Source organism: Condylura cristata, unplaced genomic scaffold (genome assembly GCF_000260355.1).
Source record: "Condylura cristata isolate star-nosed mole 26May11 unplaced genomic scaffold, ConCri1.0 scaffold00034, whole genome shotgun sequence".
NCBI lineage: Eukaryota > Metazoa > Chordata > Mammalia > Eulipotyphla > Talpidae > Condylura > Condylura cristata.
Genome location: NW_004567135.1, coordinates 13,308,584 through 13,329,424, shown reverse-complemented (window position 1 = coordinate 13,329,424; position 20,841 = coordinate 13,308,584). Strand labels below are relative to the sequence as shown.

At 53.9% G+C, this 20,841-nt stretch overlaps 1 protein-coding gene and 1 long non-coding RNA gene across 3 annotated transcripts in view; one reads left to right on the top strand and one right to left on the bottom strand.

Annotated features, from left to right (window-relative positions):
* Positions 1-1,370, bottom strand: part of LOC105854351 — a 4,966-nt gene extending 3,596 nt beyond the window's left edge. Inside the window, exon 1 of the long non-coding RNA XR_001146031.1 lies at positions 1,119-1,370. This is a non-coding gene — a long non-coding RNA (uncharacterized LOC105854351). The remainder of the gene's footprint in view (positions 1-1,118) is intronic.
* The window catches only part of LOC101636163 (von Willebrand factor), a 104,412-nt gene that overhangs the window by 43,695 nt on the left and 39,876 nt on the right, over positions 1-20,841 (top strand). For both annotated transcript variants that reach the window (XM_012732432.1, XM_012732433.1), the window contains 6 exons: positions 645-860; positions 4,235-4,478; positions 9,174-9,268; positions 11,367-11,527; positions 18,331-18,434; positions 19,512-19,650. In XM_012732432.1, the coding sequence (XP_012587886.1) occupies positions 645-860; positions 4,235-4,478; positions 9,174-9,268; positions 11,367-11,527; positions 18,331-18,434; positions 19,512-19,650 (959 nt within the window). The remainder of the gene's footprint in view (positions 1-644; positions 861-4,234; positions 4,479-9,173; positions 9,269-11,366; positions 11,528-18,330; positions 18,435-19,511; positions 19,651-20,841) is intronic.

Below are 20,841 nucleotides of genomic sequence, written 5' to 3'. Positions count from 1 at the left end.
GCCCCGCCCCGCCCGCCCGGCGCCCGCCCACCTCTTGGCCATGAGGAAGTAGCGGTCCACGGGGGTGCCCAGGCCGGTGTTGATGGCGCGCACCGTGTTGATGTTGCGCAGCACCAGCAGCATGGAGCGCGGCAGCGCCTTGAGCACGGCCATGATGTCCTCGAAGTGCTCGCGCGCCATGGCCTGCATGTAGGCCGCCTCCTCCTGGCTCAGCAGGTGCGAGCGCCACAGCTGGCCCAGGCGCACCGGCCGCTGCATCAGCACCTCGGAGAACAGGAAGTAGTCTGGGGGGCTGAGTGGGCTGCGCGCGCCGCCCCCGGCCCGGCCTCACCTCGCACCCCCAGCGTGGCCGCGTGCGTCTTCATGGCGGCGTCGTCCCTCAGGATGATGGCCCGCCACAGCTGGCACAGCGCCGTGCGGTCCCTGCGGGGCGGCAGTGAGCCGGCGGCCGCGGCCCCGGGGAGCCCCGGCCCCCCTGCGCCCCTTACTTCTGGTCGAGGAACTGGTACAGCCCGTGGTCCAGCAGCACCAGCTGCGCCTTCTGGTCAGGGCCTTTCCGCACCAGAACTAGGGGGCAAGGCCAAGGGCTGCAGCTGGGCCCCGGAGCGCCCCGGCCAGGCCCCGCCCTCCCTCTCTCCCCGCAGCCAGGTTTGCCGAGGAGGCCTGCGCCGTGCTGACGTCCGCCAAGTTCGCCGCCTGCCACCGCGCCGTGGGCCCGGCCCCCTACCTGCGCAACTGCCGCTACGACGTGTGCGCGTGCGCCGACGGCCGGGACTGCCTGTGCAGCGCCGTGGCCGACTACGCCGCCGCCTGCGCCCGCAAAGGCGTGCGCATCGCGTGGCGGGAGCCCAGCTTCTGTGGTGCGTGCCCTCCCAGCCCGCAGCACCCCCTCTCCAGCCCCCCCACCCCCCAGAAATCCAGCCTGCACTTGGCCGGTTAAAACACTGCAGAGACTTTATTGCTTCCTGGCCAGGGCCTCTGACAAACCCGCATGTGGGAGCAATTCATTTACAATCCTCCCACCCCCCACGTGCCAGAGGACGTGCTGTGGAGACTGGTTCTCTCATAGGTCCATGGAGTTCCTCGGGCGCCTGGCCAGAGCGCGAGTCGGACCCTACCTGGAGACCTGGAACTCGGGGCCGGGTCCCAGAGCGGTCCCGTGGCTGCTGCCCCCTAGTGGTCGGTGCTAGTACAGCAGCCAGGTTGAGGCGGGATGGGCGGCCGCGAGGCTCCCTGCATCCAGGAGGGTCTGGTGAAGTGAGGGGAATCGCTTGCGCTGCTGTTTTGCTGTTTAGCTCCAGGCAAACCGTCGTTGGGCTCCTGGCCCAAATCTCTGGCGTTGTGCAAAGTGATGGGCCGTTGAATAACATCATTGTCCCCAGATGACTTTCGAGTCTTGCTCTGTGTGGTTAGATTCCGGGCACCAGAGTGGGCATCTGTCCCACATTCTGGTCCCTCGAGTGGCTGGATTGTACTCGTTTTGTTGTGGTGGTTGTTCTGGGAGCTTTTGCTGCGTGCCCAGTGGGTTGGGCAGTAGCGATGACTACAGTCTCTAAATCTTCCCGAGGGCACAGGAAAAACACCTCCCTGCTAGGCACCTACAGCACTGAATTAAAGGGTAATTAGATGACAGCGGGGCAATCAAAGAGGGCTTCCTGGAGGCGGTGTGCTGGACCAGGGTCTTAAAGGTGCTCTGTTGGCAGAGAAGCCGTGTTTCTCCTCTGTGGAGGAGGAGTAGTGATACATAGAAGTGAGGTGGGCATTTGGGAGGATACATAGTGGATCTTGATTTTTTTTTTTATTACAAAGTTTATTTTCACATCATTTTGCACATTTTTTTTTCCATCTCGATTGTAATCCCCGCGGGTTTCCCATCACCAGATCATCCCTGTGCCACCACCCTAGTCCCATGCATTTCCCTCCCTTCTGGATCTTGATTTTTAGGGTGAAGTTATATATTTGGTCCCTAAATGGAAAATAGGAGCTATGAGGAATGGTGAAAGCACTTATGTCACATATCTGAAAAGAAGTTTAGGCAGCGGGGCCTCAAGAAGTGTCTCCCCATGGGGAGCCATGAGCCAACTCGTGTCTGGAGTCTAAGTCACCTGTAAGAGAGGAGCAGAGGCAGCATTAAGATGGCCCAGAGCAAGCACGAGATGCATGGCTGTGGCTCCCGAAACCTCTGGAGCTGAGCCCCCAGGCTCTGGCCAGCATCCCGAAGGACTGTGACTGAGCTTTCTGGGGTGGCTGAGAAGCTGTGGGCACCCCTGGCACATGCCTATGACCTCCCAGCTGTGTGACCTGAGCCTTTCACCTCAGCTCTTCACACTTCAGTTTCCTCACCTGGGTTTGCTGCGTGGAAACTGAGGGACGTGATGAGGCGTAAGTGAGGCTAGAACAGGGTTTGGTATCAGAGGCTTCATGGGGCCTCTGACGGACCAGTGCCGTTGGTCCCTGTGGCCTGCGTGGCGCGGCAGGGAGGCGGCCGGCCCGAAGGCTCTGGGTTGCTCCTGCCTCTGTCTTCCAACCTGGACGTGAGCTCAGCTAGAGGCTTCTCCTTGACCTGTGCCTCATTCGCCTTCTGCGAAATGAGCCAAACTTCCCAAACCACTTGCTCCATCTGGAAGTTGAGGTCACACAGGGAGAGTCAGGGACACTCACGGAGCAAGGGAAAATCGTGTGGTTCGTTTGCAAGAGGCTATGGGCGATTTGGGAGAAGTCCAAAACTTAAAAAGAAAAATTGATGATGAATGAATTAATTGGGAAGACAAGAACAGGGGCTTCTTGAAGGCGGGGATCAAATCTCACTCTCTGCATCCTGAGTCCGGCACAGCCTTGACTCCCAGTGGGCACATAACGTGTATTCGTTCTTCTGGGGAGCAAGGCCCGGGGTACACGGGTCCTGGCTGCCAGCCAACAGCAGTTAGTCTGTGGGAGGCACAGAGCCCTCAGCCCCGGGTGAGGTGTGCCCTTATTGTAGATGCAGTGGATGGAGACGATCTCCATCTCCACTGTCCAAGGCCCCATCTAAAACTCATCCCACTGGCCCAAGTTCTGCTGGCTCAGACAGAAGTCCATGCCTAACATGGCTCTGGAAACCTGTGCTCCCCTGTGCCCCCCAGATACCAAGCCCAGAGCAGTTATAAGAGGGGGTGTCTCTCCCATTGCTGAGGCCCGTGCCAGTGCTGACTAACTAAATTGTTAGTCTTTTGAAATGCTCTGGCTGTGCTTCCTGCAATAGAAATGGCTTTTAGAATGCACAGGGGCAAGGATCCTGATGGCCCCAGGAGGCCTATCCCCAGAGTGAGGTTCTCATTTCTTGGACAACAGCTGGTCGATCTCAGGAAGCATTTTGAAAGGGTAAAGTGCTCCTCACGCCTCGCTGCCTGGGGGCTGTGTCCCCAGGGGTCCTCCGAACATCCGAGAGCACCCTCAGTTCATAACTGCGCTGTGATTGTTCTTATACTTCAGCCAGGGACCTGCTCAAGCCCACAGAGCTAAATAGGGTGGACCCCGAGGGTATGGGAGGGAGAGCTCTTTCCCTCAGTGGCTCGGCCACTTGGCCCTGCTTCTCCTGGCTGAGCCTTTCTATGGCGAGGGCAGGAAGAGCGAGGCCCTGGGCAGAGGGGTCTGCCCCCCCCAGTGGCCCTCCCCCCCCCCCCACTGTGACTGGCGTGTCCTCGAACGCAGGGTTTCTGTGGGACTGATCCCTTTTTAGAGCACAATGGTGACCTTTGGGTCACGGGGAGCTGAGTTCCGATGCTGCCTTCCTTTCTTTGTAGGAGGTCTGACCTGGAAAGTCTCTCATCATAAGCATTTTGCTTGTAGAAAGGGAATAATAAGAAAGAGCTCAAGGAGAGAGGTGGGAAGGGCTTGAAACCTATGAAAAGCGGCACTGGGTGGGTGCTCAGCGAGGGGAAGCCATTCTTCCTGGCCATCATGGGAGAGATCCCTGCCCTGCCCTTCGGGTGTTTTTGATATTCATAGTTTCCACCCATGCTGTCGTTTCTACCTGTCTTGGGCTTTGAGCATTTAGGGACTAAGCACGATTGCTTTGGTTCAGCACAGGAAGGAACGTGTATGGGAGACATTTGTGGGCATTGAAGTACTTCTGCTCATAGTGGGGAAAAAGGGGCAGGACTAGGGGGTGCTCACAGCGGCAGGGGGTAGTGCCTTAAGTCCTAGGTTGGTGGTCCTTTCCCCTGAACGGGATCTCCCTTTCTCCCTCAACCAGCGCTAAGCTGCCCTGAGGGCCAGGTGTACCTGCAGTGCGGGACCCCCTGCAATATGACCTGCCGCTCCCTCTCTTTCCCGGATGAGGACTGCAATGACGACGTCTGCCTGGAGGGCTGCTTCTGCCCCCCAGGGCTCTACCTGGATGAGAGGGGGGACTGTGTACCCAAGGCACAGTGCCCCTGTTACTATGACGGCGAGATCTTCCAGCCCGAAGACATCTTCTCGGATCATCACACCATGTGGTAGGTGCCGGCCCGGGGCCAGGGACCTCTGGCATCTGAGCCGGGAAAGAAAATGGGCCTCCAAGTCCTTCATTGCACCAGGGGTAAACTGAGGCCCTGCAGAGGCATGGTGTGGCCAGAATTGCACAGTGAGTCAGAAGCAAGGTTGGGATGTCACCAGGACTGACTGCTTCCTTCCCCTCAGGGTTCTAGGTCTCTCGGCTGGCAGCGGGGCTTCCATGCTTCAGTGCCAGCCCCATTTCCCTGGGCCTGGCTTCAGTTTCCTTTTTCTAGAACAGCACACAAGAGTTCTCCTGGCCTCTCCTCCTCAGCCTCTAGTCAGTGTTCTCCAGCTGAAGCTTTCAAGCTGGGAGAAAATCGCCCAGAGTCATGTGCTTGCTTCATGCACATCCCTGAAAAATGTTTCCAGGCTATGCTGGCCGTGTAGCCCTTCACTAGGTCCCTGTTGTGGTCAGTGTCAGCAGACTGTGGCCATCACAGAAGAAATTGCTACAGAACACTTGTTGGGCAAATACTTCCTTGGCACCTGTTCTGTCCCAGGTCTGGGTTAGAAGTGGGGGATCAAGGGATGAACCAGTGTGAGTTTCAAGGAAAGTGACCATCTACTGGGGAGACCCAAATAAATGTCCTGGTCATGGAGAGCTTCTGATCTGACAGAAGTTCAAGGAGGCCTAGGCGTCCAGCCCCAGCCTCAGTAGTTATCAGCACTTTGCCATTCTGACTTTGTTGAATTCCTGCTATTTGGTTGGAATAATTTGCAGGAAACTTAAAAGTTATCATTTTATCAGAAAACACTTCAGAATGTATGTGTAAAAGATAAATGCTTAAACAACATGCTAACACCATTATCCACCCAAACCTCAACAGTAATTCCTTACTGAGTTAGGAGGTTGCACTGGCCAGTTGAGGGGTGATGGCTGGTGCGTTGGACATGCACAATGGACAGGGCTTCCAGAGGACTTCGAAGGCAAGGGGACAGGCCAGACCTAGGGTGGGGGAGCAGTGTGTGAGTAAGGTGGAGGTAGCAGGCTGGGGCGCCTTGAGGCTAGCAGTGTGCCCATGGCTTTCCCATAAGGGAGGCACAGCGGAGGTGAGCGGTGGCGGGGTCCCCGCCCCCCACCTGCCCTCCTGGACCCACGGCTATTGACTAACCGGTCTCTCCACTTCATTTAGAAAACTGGATGTCGTGGGTCCTGGGGCATGAGAGCCAGAGGGATCTCAGGGCTTGCCGGAGCTGTTTATTTTTACTCCCTAAACAACATGATGCAGAATGAGCCCGGCTATGCTGGTGATGCCCGTGAGAAAAGGCGGTAGGAATTCGTGCTAAGACGCGTGGGCTGGATATTTCTCATTCCGCTTATTTAATCACCAAACAGCCAGCCCAGAGAGAACTTTCTCCAGCCAGGCTGGGTTCAGGGCCAGGAATTGACTTTTTTTTTTTTTTTAAGATTTATTTATTTATGCATGCAGAGCTGGGGTACACGCCAGAGGCGCAGGGGCGGTGAGAGGCTTCAGCAGAGACAGAGTGGGGAGCAGAACAGGCTGGCTGACGAAGTACACTGCTGAGGGGAGCAGTGGGCAGGTCAGGAAAGGTCTGCTGTGCCATGTGGGTCACCTCCCTGGCAGGGGTTGAACTCGTGCTGAGGTGGCTGCAGCCAGGTTCACAGTGCTGTTCTTTAACCCGTTGCACCACCAGGGAGGACCCAGGAGTTGATTTTTAAGTTATCTTCAAGTATATATATATGTGTATGTGTGTATTTACATACATATGTATATGAGTCAGACTATATTACAGAATTAAATAAATTGATTATAAATTAAATTATAAATAACTATAAGTAATTGTATATTATATAACTATGTACATACATAAATATACATGATTAAATTTTTGGATCATGTCCAAATGGCATATGACTTGACCTCGGGAGAGGGCTTTTTAAAAAAAATGTATTTATTTATGCATACAGAGCTGGGGTACAGGCCAGAGGTGCAGGAGCAGTGAGAGGATTCACCAGAGACAGAGTGGGGAGCAGAACAGGCAGATGGACAAAGTACACTGCTGAGGGGAGCAGCAGGCGGGTCGGGAGAGGCCTGCTGCGCCATGTGGGTCACCTCCAGGGCAGGCGGGGATCGAACTCCTGCTGAAGGGGCTTTAGCTTCTTAGTGCTGTGCTTTAACCCGATGCACCACCAGGGAAGGCCCGGGACAGGACTTTTTAACCAGGTATCAGTGAAACACCAAGAGCCCAGATTCAGGAAGTGCTGAGTCTCTGGTTTATTCAGCAACTTTTGACAGAACAGCAGCCACCTTCCAAAATATTCAAAATCATTATCATCAGATAAATATAACTTGCAACAGTAAATATGAATTCTTATCTGTTACATGAGAAACACTTGCAATCTGGATAATGCCAAGTGTTGACAAGGCCGTGGGTCATGGATCCCTGATCTGCTGCTGGTGGGACACAGACTGGCTCTGACCCTCCAGGTGTCCTTTCCAAACTGATTTCTGAATATGTCAGATCTGTGTTTGCAATTCTTCAAGTGCGTCTCTCAACAGGACTGAGGATAAAGGCCAAACCCTTAATGTGGTCTCCCAGGCCCTGCGCCCTCTGACCCTGCCCACAGCCCCCCTCTCCAGACCCGTGGGCACCTTGAAGGTGCACTGCTTCCTTCAACACAGGTCCACTGTACCTAGGAGAGCCGCTGACTGGCACGTGCAAGTTGGGGTCCCCCCCCCCAGAGTCCCACCGTGCCGCTCCTGGGTGCATCTACTAAGACATTCACGTGCAGGTTCTTAAGGGTGTGTGAATGAAGACACTGAGGGGTGGGTGACAATGTGTGTGGGTCCCTGGAGGCTAACACAGGGTGGACCCACATTGCAGGATGCATGTGGCCTTGGGCACCAGCACCAGGACAGATGTGCGTTAACAGAAGAATCTTCAGAGTTGGCGCCGAATGACTTGAGCATTGCAAGGGGTGTAAAATTGTGCCATTTATTTAGTATTAAACGTCCATGCATGTAGGCAACCACAGGCTGTGTAAGAACACACTCCATCAGCTACATATTAAACGGAATAAAATTATGTTAGTTATCTAGGACGGCTTAAAAAATGACCCTCTAGATTTAGATTAAACAAAAAAAGTCCATGCAATTTCCAAGCGTCAGGACTCCAGAGTGGTTAAGCTTTGGCTTTGGCTTAGGTCCAAGGTGAGGTGGCCTCCAGGCTGTGCTGGCGGGGGCTGCCGGGAGGCCCCAGTTCCTTGCCAGGTGAGCCTCTCCATGGGGCTTCTTGGGATGTGGCTTCCCCAGAGGCTGGAGAGCGTGATCGAAGAACGCGCCAAGATGGCAGCTGCGGCTGGGTGTCCTCACCTTAGCAGTGACCTAGCGTGTCCCTGCATGACACAGACCAACCCTGGTGCAGGGTAGGAGGGGACAGCACGGGGTCCTAGGCTGCAGGGTTGTAGACCAGGGAGATTACTGCCCATTGTAGAAGCGGAGACTGGAATTGGGGGCGGGGTCAAAGAATGGTGCAAATCTCGGAGTCCTTGATGCAAAGCCTTCTGCTGGATCTGAGGGTAGAAAGGGGAGCAAGAGGGGGGCCTTCAGGTGCCTTCATCCTTTTGGATCTTGTATCCAGGCACAGAGAGAGGTGTTGGCCCAATAGTGTCTCAAATGTGTGTGAAGTGGCAAGGGAGGTTGGAAGAGAAGTGTGGCCTATGAACACTTGCCAGGCGGTACAGGCAAGGAGGGGTGTGTGTGTGTTTTGGGCAGAAAGAACTCTCCATCAAGGAGGCTGTGCCTAAGTGCTAGCTTGGGAGGGAGCGATGCACTTTCAGGATCTGGCCTGAGGGTTAGAGGGAGCTGTGGGCGGGGTCAGAGGGCTGGGCCTGGAGGTTGAGTAGGGACTTTGATCTTTACCCTAAGATGCTGTTGAAGGGATGCCACTTACTCCGATTTAGGTTTTGAAATCTGTGGGATGCTAAGGTTTTGAAAGCATTGGCCAGGGACCTGTCCAGTTGAGGGGGCGGTGGCTGGTGGCAATGGAGATGCACAATCAGACAGAGAGGCTGAGGAGTCAAAGCCCGAGGTCCAGGTGATAGGCCAGAACTAGGGGGTGAGGGAGAAGCAGTTTCGGGTTTGTGAAAGCACATGGGAGTTGGTGTCTCGAAATGAATCAGCTGGCAGAGGACCAGTTTTGGGGTGGGGGGGTGCGGCAGGGAACATTCAGTTTTGGACATACTGACTTCAAAGTGTCTTTGAGACCCCAATCTGGCCATCACATAGGCATTTGAATCTATGAACTCAAAGGAGATTTGAGCTACAGATGTAGATTCACACGTCATCTCTGTAATTACCTGGATGTGGGTGACATGGTGAGTGAGGAGAGAGTGGGGCTCTCAGTGAGGCTGAGAGTGGACACTGGGGACACTGGACGGGAGCCGGGAGCCAGGAGAGATTTACTTTTCTTTTTCTAGAAGAATGGAGTAGTCAGGAGCAATGAATGCTGTTGAAGTGAATCAAGCAAGAGGAGAACCGGAAGCAGTTTCTTGGGTCAAGCAGCTTGGAGGCTGCCCATGGCCTTGGCAGGCTTTCAGACAGGCCTTGGCATGGGAAGCGCAGGTGGAGGGTGGGGAAGGAAATGGAGACACGAGGGTCGCTGCCCTTGCAAGCTGACTTTCTTCCCCGCAGCTACTGTGATGATGGCGTCATGCACTGCACCTTGAGCACAGCCCCGGGAAGCCTGCTGCCAGACTCGGTCCTCGGCCGCCCCCTGTCCCCCCGAAGTGAGTGTGGACCCCACGGCCTGGGCTCTTTGTCACCCGCTGCTGGTCAATGCGTCCCTGGGGCTGTGCATTCAGGCGTGTGTCTGGGAGGCCGCACTTGTTGCGGGTGTGTGTGTGTGTGTGTGTGTTTGTGCACATGTGTGACGTCAGACCTAGACTCTCCTCTGCAGGGGTGGCTGCAAGCGAGTGAGGCAGGATGACAACTTGGGTTATATGCTAGATGGATGCAGAAAGACCTCTGTTTTGCCCATGGGGATTCTGTGCCAGTTGAGCGGGTCATCAGCAAGAGGGTGAAATCTTCCTCCATCCATGACCCCTTTTTTCCAGGGGCGTAGTTAAGACCGCCTCTTTAGCAGGCTTCTCAGATGCATTTTGCAGAAGAGAGCTGGACACATTTGGAGGTCCTAGTAGCTGCTGTGGAAGGCCAGACACAGAAGGGTGAAGGGGGTGACCTGGTGGGGCCACACTCACATTTAGAGGTTACAGGGGTGTTTTTGCTTTCTGGGAAATGTATACTTAGTTAGAAAGGGCTCTCTTGAGGGGAGTGAGTAGTGTGCTTGAGGCAGACAAAGGGACCATTTTTAGCCTCCAGCTTGATCTTCTGTCTCTCACTTCCTCTCTCCAATGCCCAGGTGGGGAGTCTGGTTCCCTGGGTGACTGACTGATGGGTGTCAATTGGCAGGATCCCAAGTCCCTGGGTGACTTGTCAGTTGAAGTCAGGATTCCTGACCTTGTCCCAAGCCATTTGGGCTGCTATCACAAAATAACATAGACCGAGGGCTTATAAACCACAGAATGTATTTCTCCCAGCTCTGGGGGCTGGAGGTCTGGGATCAGGGTGCCAGCAGGGTTGGGTGGGGGTCTTCTTTGGAGTCCCAGACCTCTTGCTGTATCCTCATATGGAAGAAGGGGCAAGTAGCTCCGAGGGTCTAGTAGGAGGGCACTAATCCCACTCATGAGGGCATCACCCTTGTGAGCTCATCACTGGCCCAAAGCCCCATGTCCTGATACCACCATCATGGGGTAGGATTTCAACCTATGAATTGGGAGTCTTGGGGGCGGGCACAAACATTCAGACCATAGCAGACCTCAAGGTCACTGAATCCTCCTCCTGCTCTTCCATATTATAATGTTTTCCCCACATGCCCACCTCCTGTCTGTCCCTCCCTCCCTCTGGATCTGCCGTCAATGCTGTCTCATGCTCTAAGTCTTCTAGGCTGGCCCCTGGAAGTTATCCTTTCTTTTAAAGTCAACCACCTCCTAGAATCTTGTGTGATTTGGAAAAACCATTTCACCTTTTAGTGTTTCAGTTTCCTAACTTAGGTTTCCATGTAAAAACAAGGCTGGAGATCCCGGATCGCTGGTCCATAGGAGACCGTTCGAGATCTTTCTCTGCAATTGGATACAGGGGTTATGAGTGCAGCAGGGCTTTTGAAAGGTGTTATCAACCAGCTGTGTCACTGATGCCTACTGCCTGTCAGGAAACATGCTACCTCCAAGAACACAGGGGACCTCCCCTCATTCCACCTTCATGGCGGGGTGCACAATCCGCACATAGATACATATGATACGTAGGTGCCAGATGGTGATCTTGCATGGGGAGCAGAGGGACAGTGGCCCACTCTGGGCACAGCTGGAGGGCAGGTAGGGAGACCAGGCTGTGTCCAGGAGGACAGTGGAGCAAAGGTCCCTTTAAGGTTTTCGTGACTTCACATTACTTGTAAGGATTTTAGCAACAGCCCTGTTGGGGCCTGCATGGGTGCCTTTGAAAAAGAGGATGCCCAAGTCCTTGAGAGCCTGAGTCTGGGCATCTCTGTAATCCATCAGGACTCAGTGCCACCTGCTACAGCAGTGTGAAAGGAGATGAGGCGAGCCGGCCCCAGAGGGAGGCTGGCTGAAGGGCAGAGGGCCAGGTGAGGAGCGAGGCTGCTGTCTGGGCTCAGGGGAAGACCCAGCTGGCGGTTGGGCAGCATGTAACCCAGGGAGTGGGCAGCTACCCATTTTGGAATTGAGTGACCGAAATCAGGGGTCAAAGGGCAATGCAGAAGGGCCACCCATCACCCCTCGGCTAATGTCCCTTTTCATTTCTGTCTCTCAGGCAAAAGGAGCCTGTTGTGCCAGCCGCCCATGGTCAAGCTGGTGTGTCCGGCCGACAACCCAAGGGCGGAGGGGCTGGAGTGTGCCAAGACCTGCCAGAACTACGACCTGGAGTGCATGAGCACCGGCTGTGTGTCCGGCTGCCTCTGCCCCCCGGGCATGGTAAGCGGCAGGGCTGAGTGAGGTGGCCTAGGGAGCTGGAGCGGTCGTGGTGATGGGGTGGAGGTGGGGGAGAGTCCTTGGTGGCTGAGTCAGCCACCACAGTTAAGGACAGAGATGGCAAGGAAGGGCCAGGGTGTCCTGGTGAGATCTGAGCAAAATACAAGTAAAAATACAAGTGTCAACTGGCACTTCCACTAGAGCTTTCCTGAGGGCTAATGCCTGGTGTGAAGGAGCGAGGGCACCTGCCTATTTGCATATCATTTGCACATAATTTGCATAGACACATGTAACTGTTTCAAGAGAAGACACAGGTGTCTTGGCTGTACCTCTGGCCAGGACAGGACGACCCCTTTCTCTGCACTGAGCCTTCCCTCCTTGTCTGGAAAGAGTCCTGAGGTCTCCACCAGCTCTTACTACCCCTTGGTTCTGAGGTTGGGGCAGCATTTGGCTGTAGTTTCTGGGGGGCCACACTGCTTTGCAGCCTCTGCACCCCTCTAGTCTTTCACTGGTGCAGCAGCCTGAGCCCCACTCTGTACTTCCCTCCCAACTCTGACCTCCGGCCAGCTTTGTGGGAAACAATATATGCAAATTATTCTTGTCACCTGAAGGAGGCGACTTCTGGACTTTTCTCATAACTGCATCCTGCCTTCTTTCTTTTCTTGCCTCAAATTCTCCATCTCCGAGTGAGTGGTAAGGGGTTGGGGCAGGTGTGGTAGAGGCCGGATGGGAGGGGCAGGATGGCTGCTGTGCTGTGGCGGTGTCAGTGATACAGGCTCCCGGGCGGGGGGAGCTGCCACTATTCTGCAGAGGGAAACTGGGGTGTCACCTGCGGTTCCCTGGGAGCTGGGAGTGGACCCTGTGCGGGGCAGGTGGCCCATTCCCTTCCCCTCCAGCTTTTTCTCCTGCAGGATGGAGGCACTGCTTGGATGGTCTCTTCTAATGGGGGAGCTAGAGAGAGGCTCGGGAGCACCCCCAAACTGGGTGTCTTGCCTTATGCCCCAGGGAGGGCGTATAGGAGCAGGAAAACAGAGAAATCGGAGGGGACAGGTCGCTACTGTGCTGTTCCCCCCCTTTTTTTATGGGAACGGCTTATTTTAACTTACTGTTTTTTTATCGATTGATCTTTTTATCAATACAGAAATTTTATTTTCTTAAGTTTTGTTGATTTGCCAGTAGCTTCCATACCCATATCATCTGAGACACCACGTCACACCCTCACTGTACGGCTCACACCTTCCACCCTCTCTCCATTGCTCTGTGCACCCCCGCACCCACCCTGGTTTTCACCATGCCTTCCCAGGCCTGGGAAACATTCCCCAACATCACAGGAGGCGCTGGCCAAAAGCAACCTCACTCGGGAGACCAAGTCAGCATCAGCGTCTCTTCAAGATGAACTCCCTCCCGCGGGGAAGCGCACAGTACAGACAGTTCAGTGTGTCTCGCCACGATTGTTGCTTACTGTCCGCGACCCCTCACGTGCAGGCTGCTGATGAACGCTCGTGAGGTCGCTGGAGACCTGCCCTCTAACTGGCCACCCTCCCCCCAACACGGGTAACAAGCGCCAAAGTTCAGGGTGCGAGAGACTGCTTTATTTTCACAACTGCTTCGGAACGATGTCGACCCAAGGGCTCCTTGTTGAGGCCAGGCTTGGCAGGGCAGGAAAGTCCGCATGATTGATGAGGTGCACAGCACGTGCCTGCAGCACTGAACACGTGTTCCTGGCCACACTGTAAAGCAAAAGGAGCTGGAAACCGCTGTCCGGCTCGGGTGTTACTCTGCACTTCTGTCCCCTGTGTAAGGGCGGGGGCGGGGGAGACGTGACGTGGTGTTGAGGTTTGGGGGAGAGTCAGGGATTCTGCATTCTGAGGTCTTGAAGGCAAGGAAATAGCTCTTTGCTGGGGGCAGGTCTCTGCAAGCAGAAGGGTCACCAAGCGGGAGGGCAGAGGCCAGTTCTTAGCAGGCACCCCTGCTTTCTGACCGCACCCCAGTGGAGTCTCTCACGCTCCCCTGAGCCTCGGCCCCCTCCTCTGTGACATGGACACACAGTTTCTTCCTGGTCTGCCTTCATCACACACCGGCTGTGGGTTTGGCGGAGTTGTATGCGAAAGGGCTTTTAAAACCAGCATTGCTATAGAATCACAGGAATCGAATTAATTATGTTGGTAAAGACCGAGGCTCAGTCTCAGAGCCTGTGATGACCCACTCTGTCCTCCTGTCCACGGGGGAGACCTTGTGTCTAAATACCCAATCACACGGAGTTTAACTTTCCAGTCTACATGGGACAGAGCATCTGCAAATACAATAGAGAGGAGTGATCAGAAAAACGAAACAAAAGGCAAAGACTTATAACAGAGAAGACGCCCCTGCTAATCTTCAGTAGACGCTACAGATGTGATAAATCCCCCAGGTGGCTGTCACACCTCCTTGTTTCTGGCTTACCTCCTCGCCGGCCTGAGGCCCATACTTGGAGAAGTGCTGCAGTCTGTTGAAGACTGCCTGTCCTCTTGATGTGCACTGTGAGGCCAGTGAACCTATTTGAGAATGTTGGGGGCAGGGAGGGAGTTTGTTCCAGGCTAGCACCTGCAGGGAGAGGAAGATGCTGGTTCACTCCATCTGCTCCCGCCCCAACTTCTGGCATGGAACAGGGGGCTGGGGATGCTTTTGGTCTGTAGTCAGGGGGCTGGTGGAGAAGCTGTGTGGAAGGGCCTTTGAGCAAGAGTTCACACTTTCACATTGATCTCCTGGCTCCTGGTGTTTCTATAGCTGACTGCAAGTCATTTAAAATCTTAAAATACTTATCTCTCTGTTTTGAGCTGTAAGAGTGGATTAGCAGCACAGTTAGGAGGACCTGAGAGAACAGTGACAGGCACGTGGGAGTTACTTAGTAAATAACAGTTCAATCACGATGGGTATTTGAAAACCACGGGGTAAAATCCATGAAATCCTATCATGGACAGAGGCATGACAGGTAATTAACACACACGAGGGGAATTTTTTTGATCATCAGGATCTGTAGTATGAGACCCACTGCATCAGTAAAATGAGGGGTCTCAGTAAAAGTTTCCTCAAGTCTTTTTCTGTAATTTAAAAATTCTTGAGCAAACGTCTTGCCTTTAAGTTAGGGTAGCATTACCTGCTTTAACCACTAGGTGGCAGCAAAGCACAAACCACTGCTCCTGGGCCCCATTCCAGCCACAGCTTCCTTCTCTCCAGGAGGGAACCCTGAAGCCAGGATTTCAATCCCTTTATCTCCCAGGAGGAGACTGAGGAAAGGCTGGGCCTAGTCTTGTTCAAAGCTCAGAGCTATGTGGCTGAAGTCCTGGTCCCAGAGAGTGCAGTATGCTGTCAGGGAGACGCTCAGTGTATGCGGTCAGGGAGACGCTCAGTGTATGCGGTCAGGGAGATGCTCTCCCTCGGAAGTAGGGTTACATTTCCTGAGCCGACACCTAGTTCTTCTGGTGCTAAGAAACGTGTTGGCATGTGCCCCTGACATTTTGGTGCCCAGTTTTCTCACTGGCCAGGATGAACACTGACAAAGCTTTGGCATTACTTTCCCAACTCTGGAGCTTGAGTCCCATCCATAGTGGACCTCAGATGAAGGCATTATAAATCCTATAGGTGTCTTTTTTTTTTTTTTTTAACTTTTAGGCTATGTGCTTCTTAATGCTTTTTTTTTTTAAATGTATTTATGCATACAGAACTGGGGTACAGGCCAGAGGTGCAGGTGTGGTGAGAGGATTCAGCAGAGACAGAGTGGGGAGCAGAACAGGCTGACTGATGAAGTACACTGCTGAGGGGGGCCATGGGCCGGTCAGAGGGGTCTGCCGTGCCGTGTGGGTCACCTCCAGGGCAGGGATGGAACTCATGCTGAAGTGGCTTTTGCTTCTTAGTGCCGTGCTTTAACCCAGCCACCAGGGAGGGCCCCTATATTTTAAAAGGCTCCTGCCTCAGAAGTGTCTCCTTCACCTTCTATAACTTGTCACTTGGTCAGATGTACTGAAAGATAATAAGTATCAATTCATTTTGGTTAACAAGAAGAGCTGTAAAAAAGCTTATGAATTCTCCCAGGAAGTCATCCACACCTTAGTATGAGTTACTTAATCAGATACTTTCCTGGTTCTTGAATTCAGATACTTTGAGCTGGAAGTTTTGATGGGGTGGGAGAATGAACAAAGGGAAGTTGGAAGGCGAGCGACATTTTGGAGGATGGCTTATTATGGTGTTCTTGTAGGCGGAGGGGAAGATGGGGCCTTTCTAGAGAAGAGTAAAAAAACCAGTTTCCACTATTTCTTATTTTTCTTTTCAGCCGACCAGGATCTAGCACTGTGTTCTTAGAAGGAGCTGATCTTACTCAAGATTCCAAGAACAATGCCTAACAGTGACAAATACTTCTGCCTGTTTTCTTCTGAAGTCTCTGAAGGACATTCACAAACCTTTTCTCTTTACCCTTCTGGTGTGCCGCAAGGCTGAATACTGGTCTAGACGGCGCTTTTCATTTTGAACACGAGGTTTAAATGCTGTCACAAAGTTCACTCAGGGATGCCGCTGGCCTCTCCAGGTCCTGTCCATCGTCTGCATTGTGCCTTTACCGTCCTTGTTCCCCGAACGTCCTTCATGCTTAGCGCTCTCTGGCTGTGCTGTCTGCTCCCTGGTCTGGCCGGGAGCCTGCTGCTGAGGTGTGGCCTGGAACCTTCTAAGGTTGTGCCTTGTCCCTGCGCCAGCTCTGACCTGCAGGCCTCACCCCGTGGCCCTGTCATCTCTGTAATTAGTAATATCCCTTCACGAAAACTAACCAGGGCAGAGAGATGCCGTGGTCTGTCAGTGACCGTGCAGAAGGAGGTGGCCACGTTGGGCTTGAGCTTTATGTCCCTCGCAGGAAGGCAGGGCTTCCTGGAACGCACCGCTGGGCAATCTGGCAGTGTGCTGTCTGTCCTGGAGGGAGGCCAGGCGTTAACATGCACACTGAACTAATTTAGGGGGTGCTCAACCCAGCTGCGGAAGGGGCCTGGTAGCTCATGTGCTGAGGTGAAGTGGGGTGAGGTGAGCCAGGACTGTTCCCTGGACTCCATCCTGTGCCTCTTGCATCGCGCTTCTGGCCCTTGGCTGTCCTTGTTTCTAATAGTGGAAAACTTGTTTCCTCCCTGGCCCCCTTTATTGGTTGGAGAGAGCATTGGTGAACTTGACTGGTCCCACCCCTCCACCCCCCTACCCCACCTCTCCTGGCAGGGCCTGTCAGTCTTAGAGTAGCCACTAGGTGGCAGGCCTGGGGCTCTACTCAGAGCCCACAAAGCTTGGGGGTGGGGGGTGGGGGATGTAGGAATGAACCCTGCAAGCGAAAGCCTTTGAAGGCTCTGTAGGGTGACATTTTTCGCTCTGTGGCTGAGGCACTGAAGCTCAATGTCTTCAAAGAACAGTGGTTCTCACTGTGCCCAGTGCTGAGGCAGGCGCTGGGGACTCAGGGAACACCCCAAGTCTGGTGAAGGTAGTGGTGAAGGAGTGGGGGTATTCTGGCCTCCCCTTCAACACACACAGACAGAGGTACACGCAGACACGCACAGACACATTAACCTAGGATCCTTGAAACCTTCCTGTAGCTCCTTCCTGGACTTTGTCTCCATCCAAGCCCCGGGGCCTCGGGCTGGTCTGGGATAACTGAGTCTCTCTCCTCAGGTAGCTCTGGAACCCAAGTCCCTTCCCTTAAGGGGCCTAAGGGTGAGCCAGGGATCCCTTCGCTCATCCAAGGTTTTGGCCAAAGCCGATGTCCGGCTTGCCCTGGGGCAGTGCTGTGTGCTGGGGGTCAGGGTGGGTTTGGCCAGCTCTTCTGGATCCTTCCAGGGCCTGCGGAGCTCAGCTCTTTCTGTCCTGACCCCAGTGACCTGAGGGGTACAGAGACTCCCTGGTCTGGGAAGTGGGGGCAGGGGTGCAGAGTGGCCCATGGAGGCCATCTGCATCTCAGGCCTGGGGGAGGAGACGGGCATGGGGCCTTGAGAAAGCCCCCGGATGGCAGAGGTGTGGACCCAGTATACCTGAAACTTAGAGAATGGCACAGCAATGTTACCTCAGTAAGCATAATTAAAAAAACCAGACAAACAGAAAAAGCAACCCTCCCCCACCCCAGGCATTGGTCTGGCCCATCCCTGCTCCTTGCCAGTGTCCAGCTTTTATTTCCAGCGTATTTAGCATATTATTAATTTTGTCACTTATTAAATATATGGCTGTGTTCTTTAATTATCAGCATAGTACATGCTCACTGAAGAACATTTGGAAAAGGATTTTAAAACCAAAAGAGAAAATAAAATTTCCCTCTACCAGCCTACCATCTGGAGACAACGTCTATGTTTCCTTCAAGTCCTTTTTGAAAAAAAGAAAAAGTACAGTTTCATAATTGGGACCATATGTATACACAGCCCCCCTCCCCGTTTGAAAATGAACAGCACAAATATTTCTTATATCATTTATGAGTCTTCCAAAGGGCCATTTTAATATCTCCATAGGAGTCATCATTTGGGACTTCTTCAATGGATTTAGTCATTTTTCTGATGTCAAACACTCGGTTTCTATACAGTGGCAAATTCTGTATTAACTTGTGCCGATAAGTCTTGCCTTTGGGGGAGCCCTCTGCATGGATTTACTGGCGTAAGGGTTTATCTTTCCAAGGTGCCAGCCTCGTCCCCAGCAAGAGGTGGGGCAGAGGGTGGCCTGTGTGTCTTCGGTTGAGCTGGGGAGCACCAAGGGGCGCAGGGCTGTTCTCAGGCTCTAGACTACCCACTGTGACCCCAAGACTTTGGATTCCTGTCCCATAGGTCCGGCACGAAAACAAATGTTTGGCCCTGGAAAGGTGTCCCTGCTTCCACCAGGGCAGAGAATATGCCCCAGGAGAGACGGTGACAATTGACTGCAACACTTGGTGAGACCCTGGGATGGGCTTTCCTGGGAACCTGGTGGCTCCAGGTGGGGTGAGTGGGAGTGGGGTGCCGCGGGGCAGAGACAGCTGGCAAACATCTCCTGCACCCTCTGGGAATGGGGTTGCTCTTCCCTCTGTGCCTCTGTCTGTAAAATGGGGAGAACCTTCCATCCCAGGGCTTCGTGGCTCTTCAGAGAACTCCCCTAGTGACTAGGATGTGGGGCCCGGGAGAGGGAAGGATCCGGTTCCTTCTTAGCCCTGCGCGTGTGACCAAGTGCCAAGCCATGTGGGAGAAGCGTGTCTGGCCTTGCTGCCTGCGGAGGGGGCTGGTTTTCCTCCCTGGCTCCTCGGCTGACCTTCCTGTAACCCTGGGCTTTGCCCGATCACCCTGCCCGTCACTTCTGGGCCCCACAGCTCTAGGCAAAGGCCATGTGCTCAGAGGCAGGAAGTCGGGGACTGGAGGAGGCTGTGGTCTGAGCTCACCACCTCTGACGCATGGGTGGGCTTCTGCGCCTCTCTGGTGACGGTGTGCGGTGGGATGGGGCCTTGTGGCCGTTGGCAAAGCTCTGAGATATAGACATACAGCTGTGCCCCCTCCAAGCCTCCTCTGGCACAGGGTCACCCTTGATCACTCTTTTCCGGACTCAGAACTTTCCTGCTGCTCTGCCTTTTGTCCCACACATCCTGTGTCCGTTGCTCAGAGACGCTGGGCCCACTCTCAGGCCCCCCTGGGGAGCGTGAGCTTTAGCAGATTTGCAGCAGAGGTCCCCAGAGGGTCTGGCCTCTTCCTCTGGTTGCCTAGATCACTGTGGACAACTCATTTACCCCTTGGCCTCAGTTTCCTCTATGTAACTTTCTAGTAGCTTCCAAGCTCCCTTCTCTCTTCTCGGGCCCTGTGCTCTAAAGAACGTGTCAATTCATGACTGAGAAGTCCAGTGCATTCCATACTCCACATGCCATGGGTCCTTCACTTCTAGAGGGTTCCTGGAAGGCTGGTGGCATTTTCAGTATCTCCTTCCTCTCCAGCACCCAGACGAGACCTTGACACCCAAGTCCCTACCTTGCCGTTACTGTTTCTAGTGTCTGTCGGGACCGGAAGTGGAACTGCACTGACCAGGTGTGTGATGCCACCTGCTCCACCATCGGCATGGCCCACTACCTCACCTTTGACGGGCTGCAGTACCTGTTCCCTGGGGAGTGCCAGTACGTCCTGGCGCAGGTAAGAGGCGGGGCGCCAGAGACTGCTGCCCACAGTTTTTGGGGTTTCCAGGTCAGGCTCTGCTTTTCTGTCTGAAGAAACAACTATTTCTTTTTTAAACATTAAAAAAAATATATTTTTTTATGTATACAGAACGGGGTACAGGCCAGAGGTGCAGGGGCGGTGAGAGGCTTCACCAGAGATAGAGCAGGGAGCAGAATAGGCTGGCAGACGAAGTCCACTGCTGAGGGGAGCAGCGGGTGGGTCAGGAGAGGTCTGCTGCGCCATGTGGGTCAGCTGTGGGGCTGGGGATTGAACTTGCACACAAGCAGCTGCAGCTCGCTTGCAGTGCTGCATCTTAAACTGTTGTGCCCCAGGAAGGGCCCAGAAACAACCAGTTCTATGGGAATAACTGCCCAACCCTTGAAAGAAGTGCCTGAAAATGTAGGGGACTTGAAACTCAAAAGTGGCTGTCTAGCTTCCTTCTGCCATTTGGAGACATGGGAGAGGAGAGACAGCTCATTTGCTGACTGGAATTGGTGTGGGGCCGGCTGCTAGCAACCGTAGCACCAAAATGGAATTTCACAAAGGCGTCGGGGTCTTTGCTGGGCTCGGCCTCCTTCAGATGCACTGTGGAGAATTCAGCCCTCGCTCGCTCCCCGCGGATCCTCACACAGCTGCAGCCTGCTCGGCTGACACTGCCGCCCCCCGCCCCCGACAGGGACAAGCTTGAAATGACCCTTGGGGTTTCCTTCCCACCCTATGATCTTACTGCATCTTCCACCATTTTCATTTGTAGTTCAGAATGGGGTGGAGGTGGGGGCTGGAGCCGCAGAAAATTCATATTACCCATAAGGATGAGAAAAACCCAGAAGTCTTAGCTGACTCTTCTGTTGCCTCGCCCCTCTGTGTGGATTCCATCGATTTTTCATGCTGGTTGACACCAACGTGGGTCAGCATGTGAATGCTTTTCTCATAAGGGATGAGACAGTTTGGCTCTGTGGCCCTTTAAACAAATGTGGTCTCCCTGTCTCTGTTGTTGAGAGGAGAAGGCGGTGGGGTCTTGGCGTGGTCTGAAGTGGGGACCACAAACCCATAGGAAACTCAGCCTCAAAGACTGAACCGCAAGTCCCTGTGGGTCAGGGTGACTGAGCAAACACTCCTGCAGAGCATGCTGGGAGAGAGCAGGACACTTGGCGGGCAAGTGCTGAG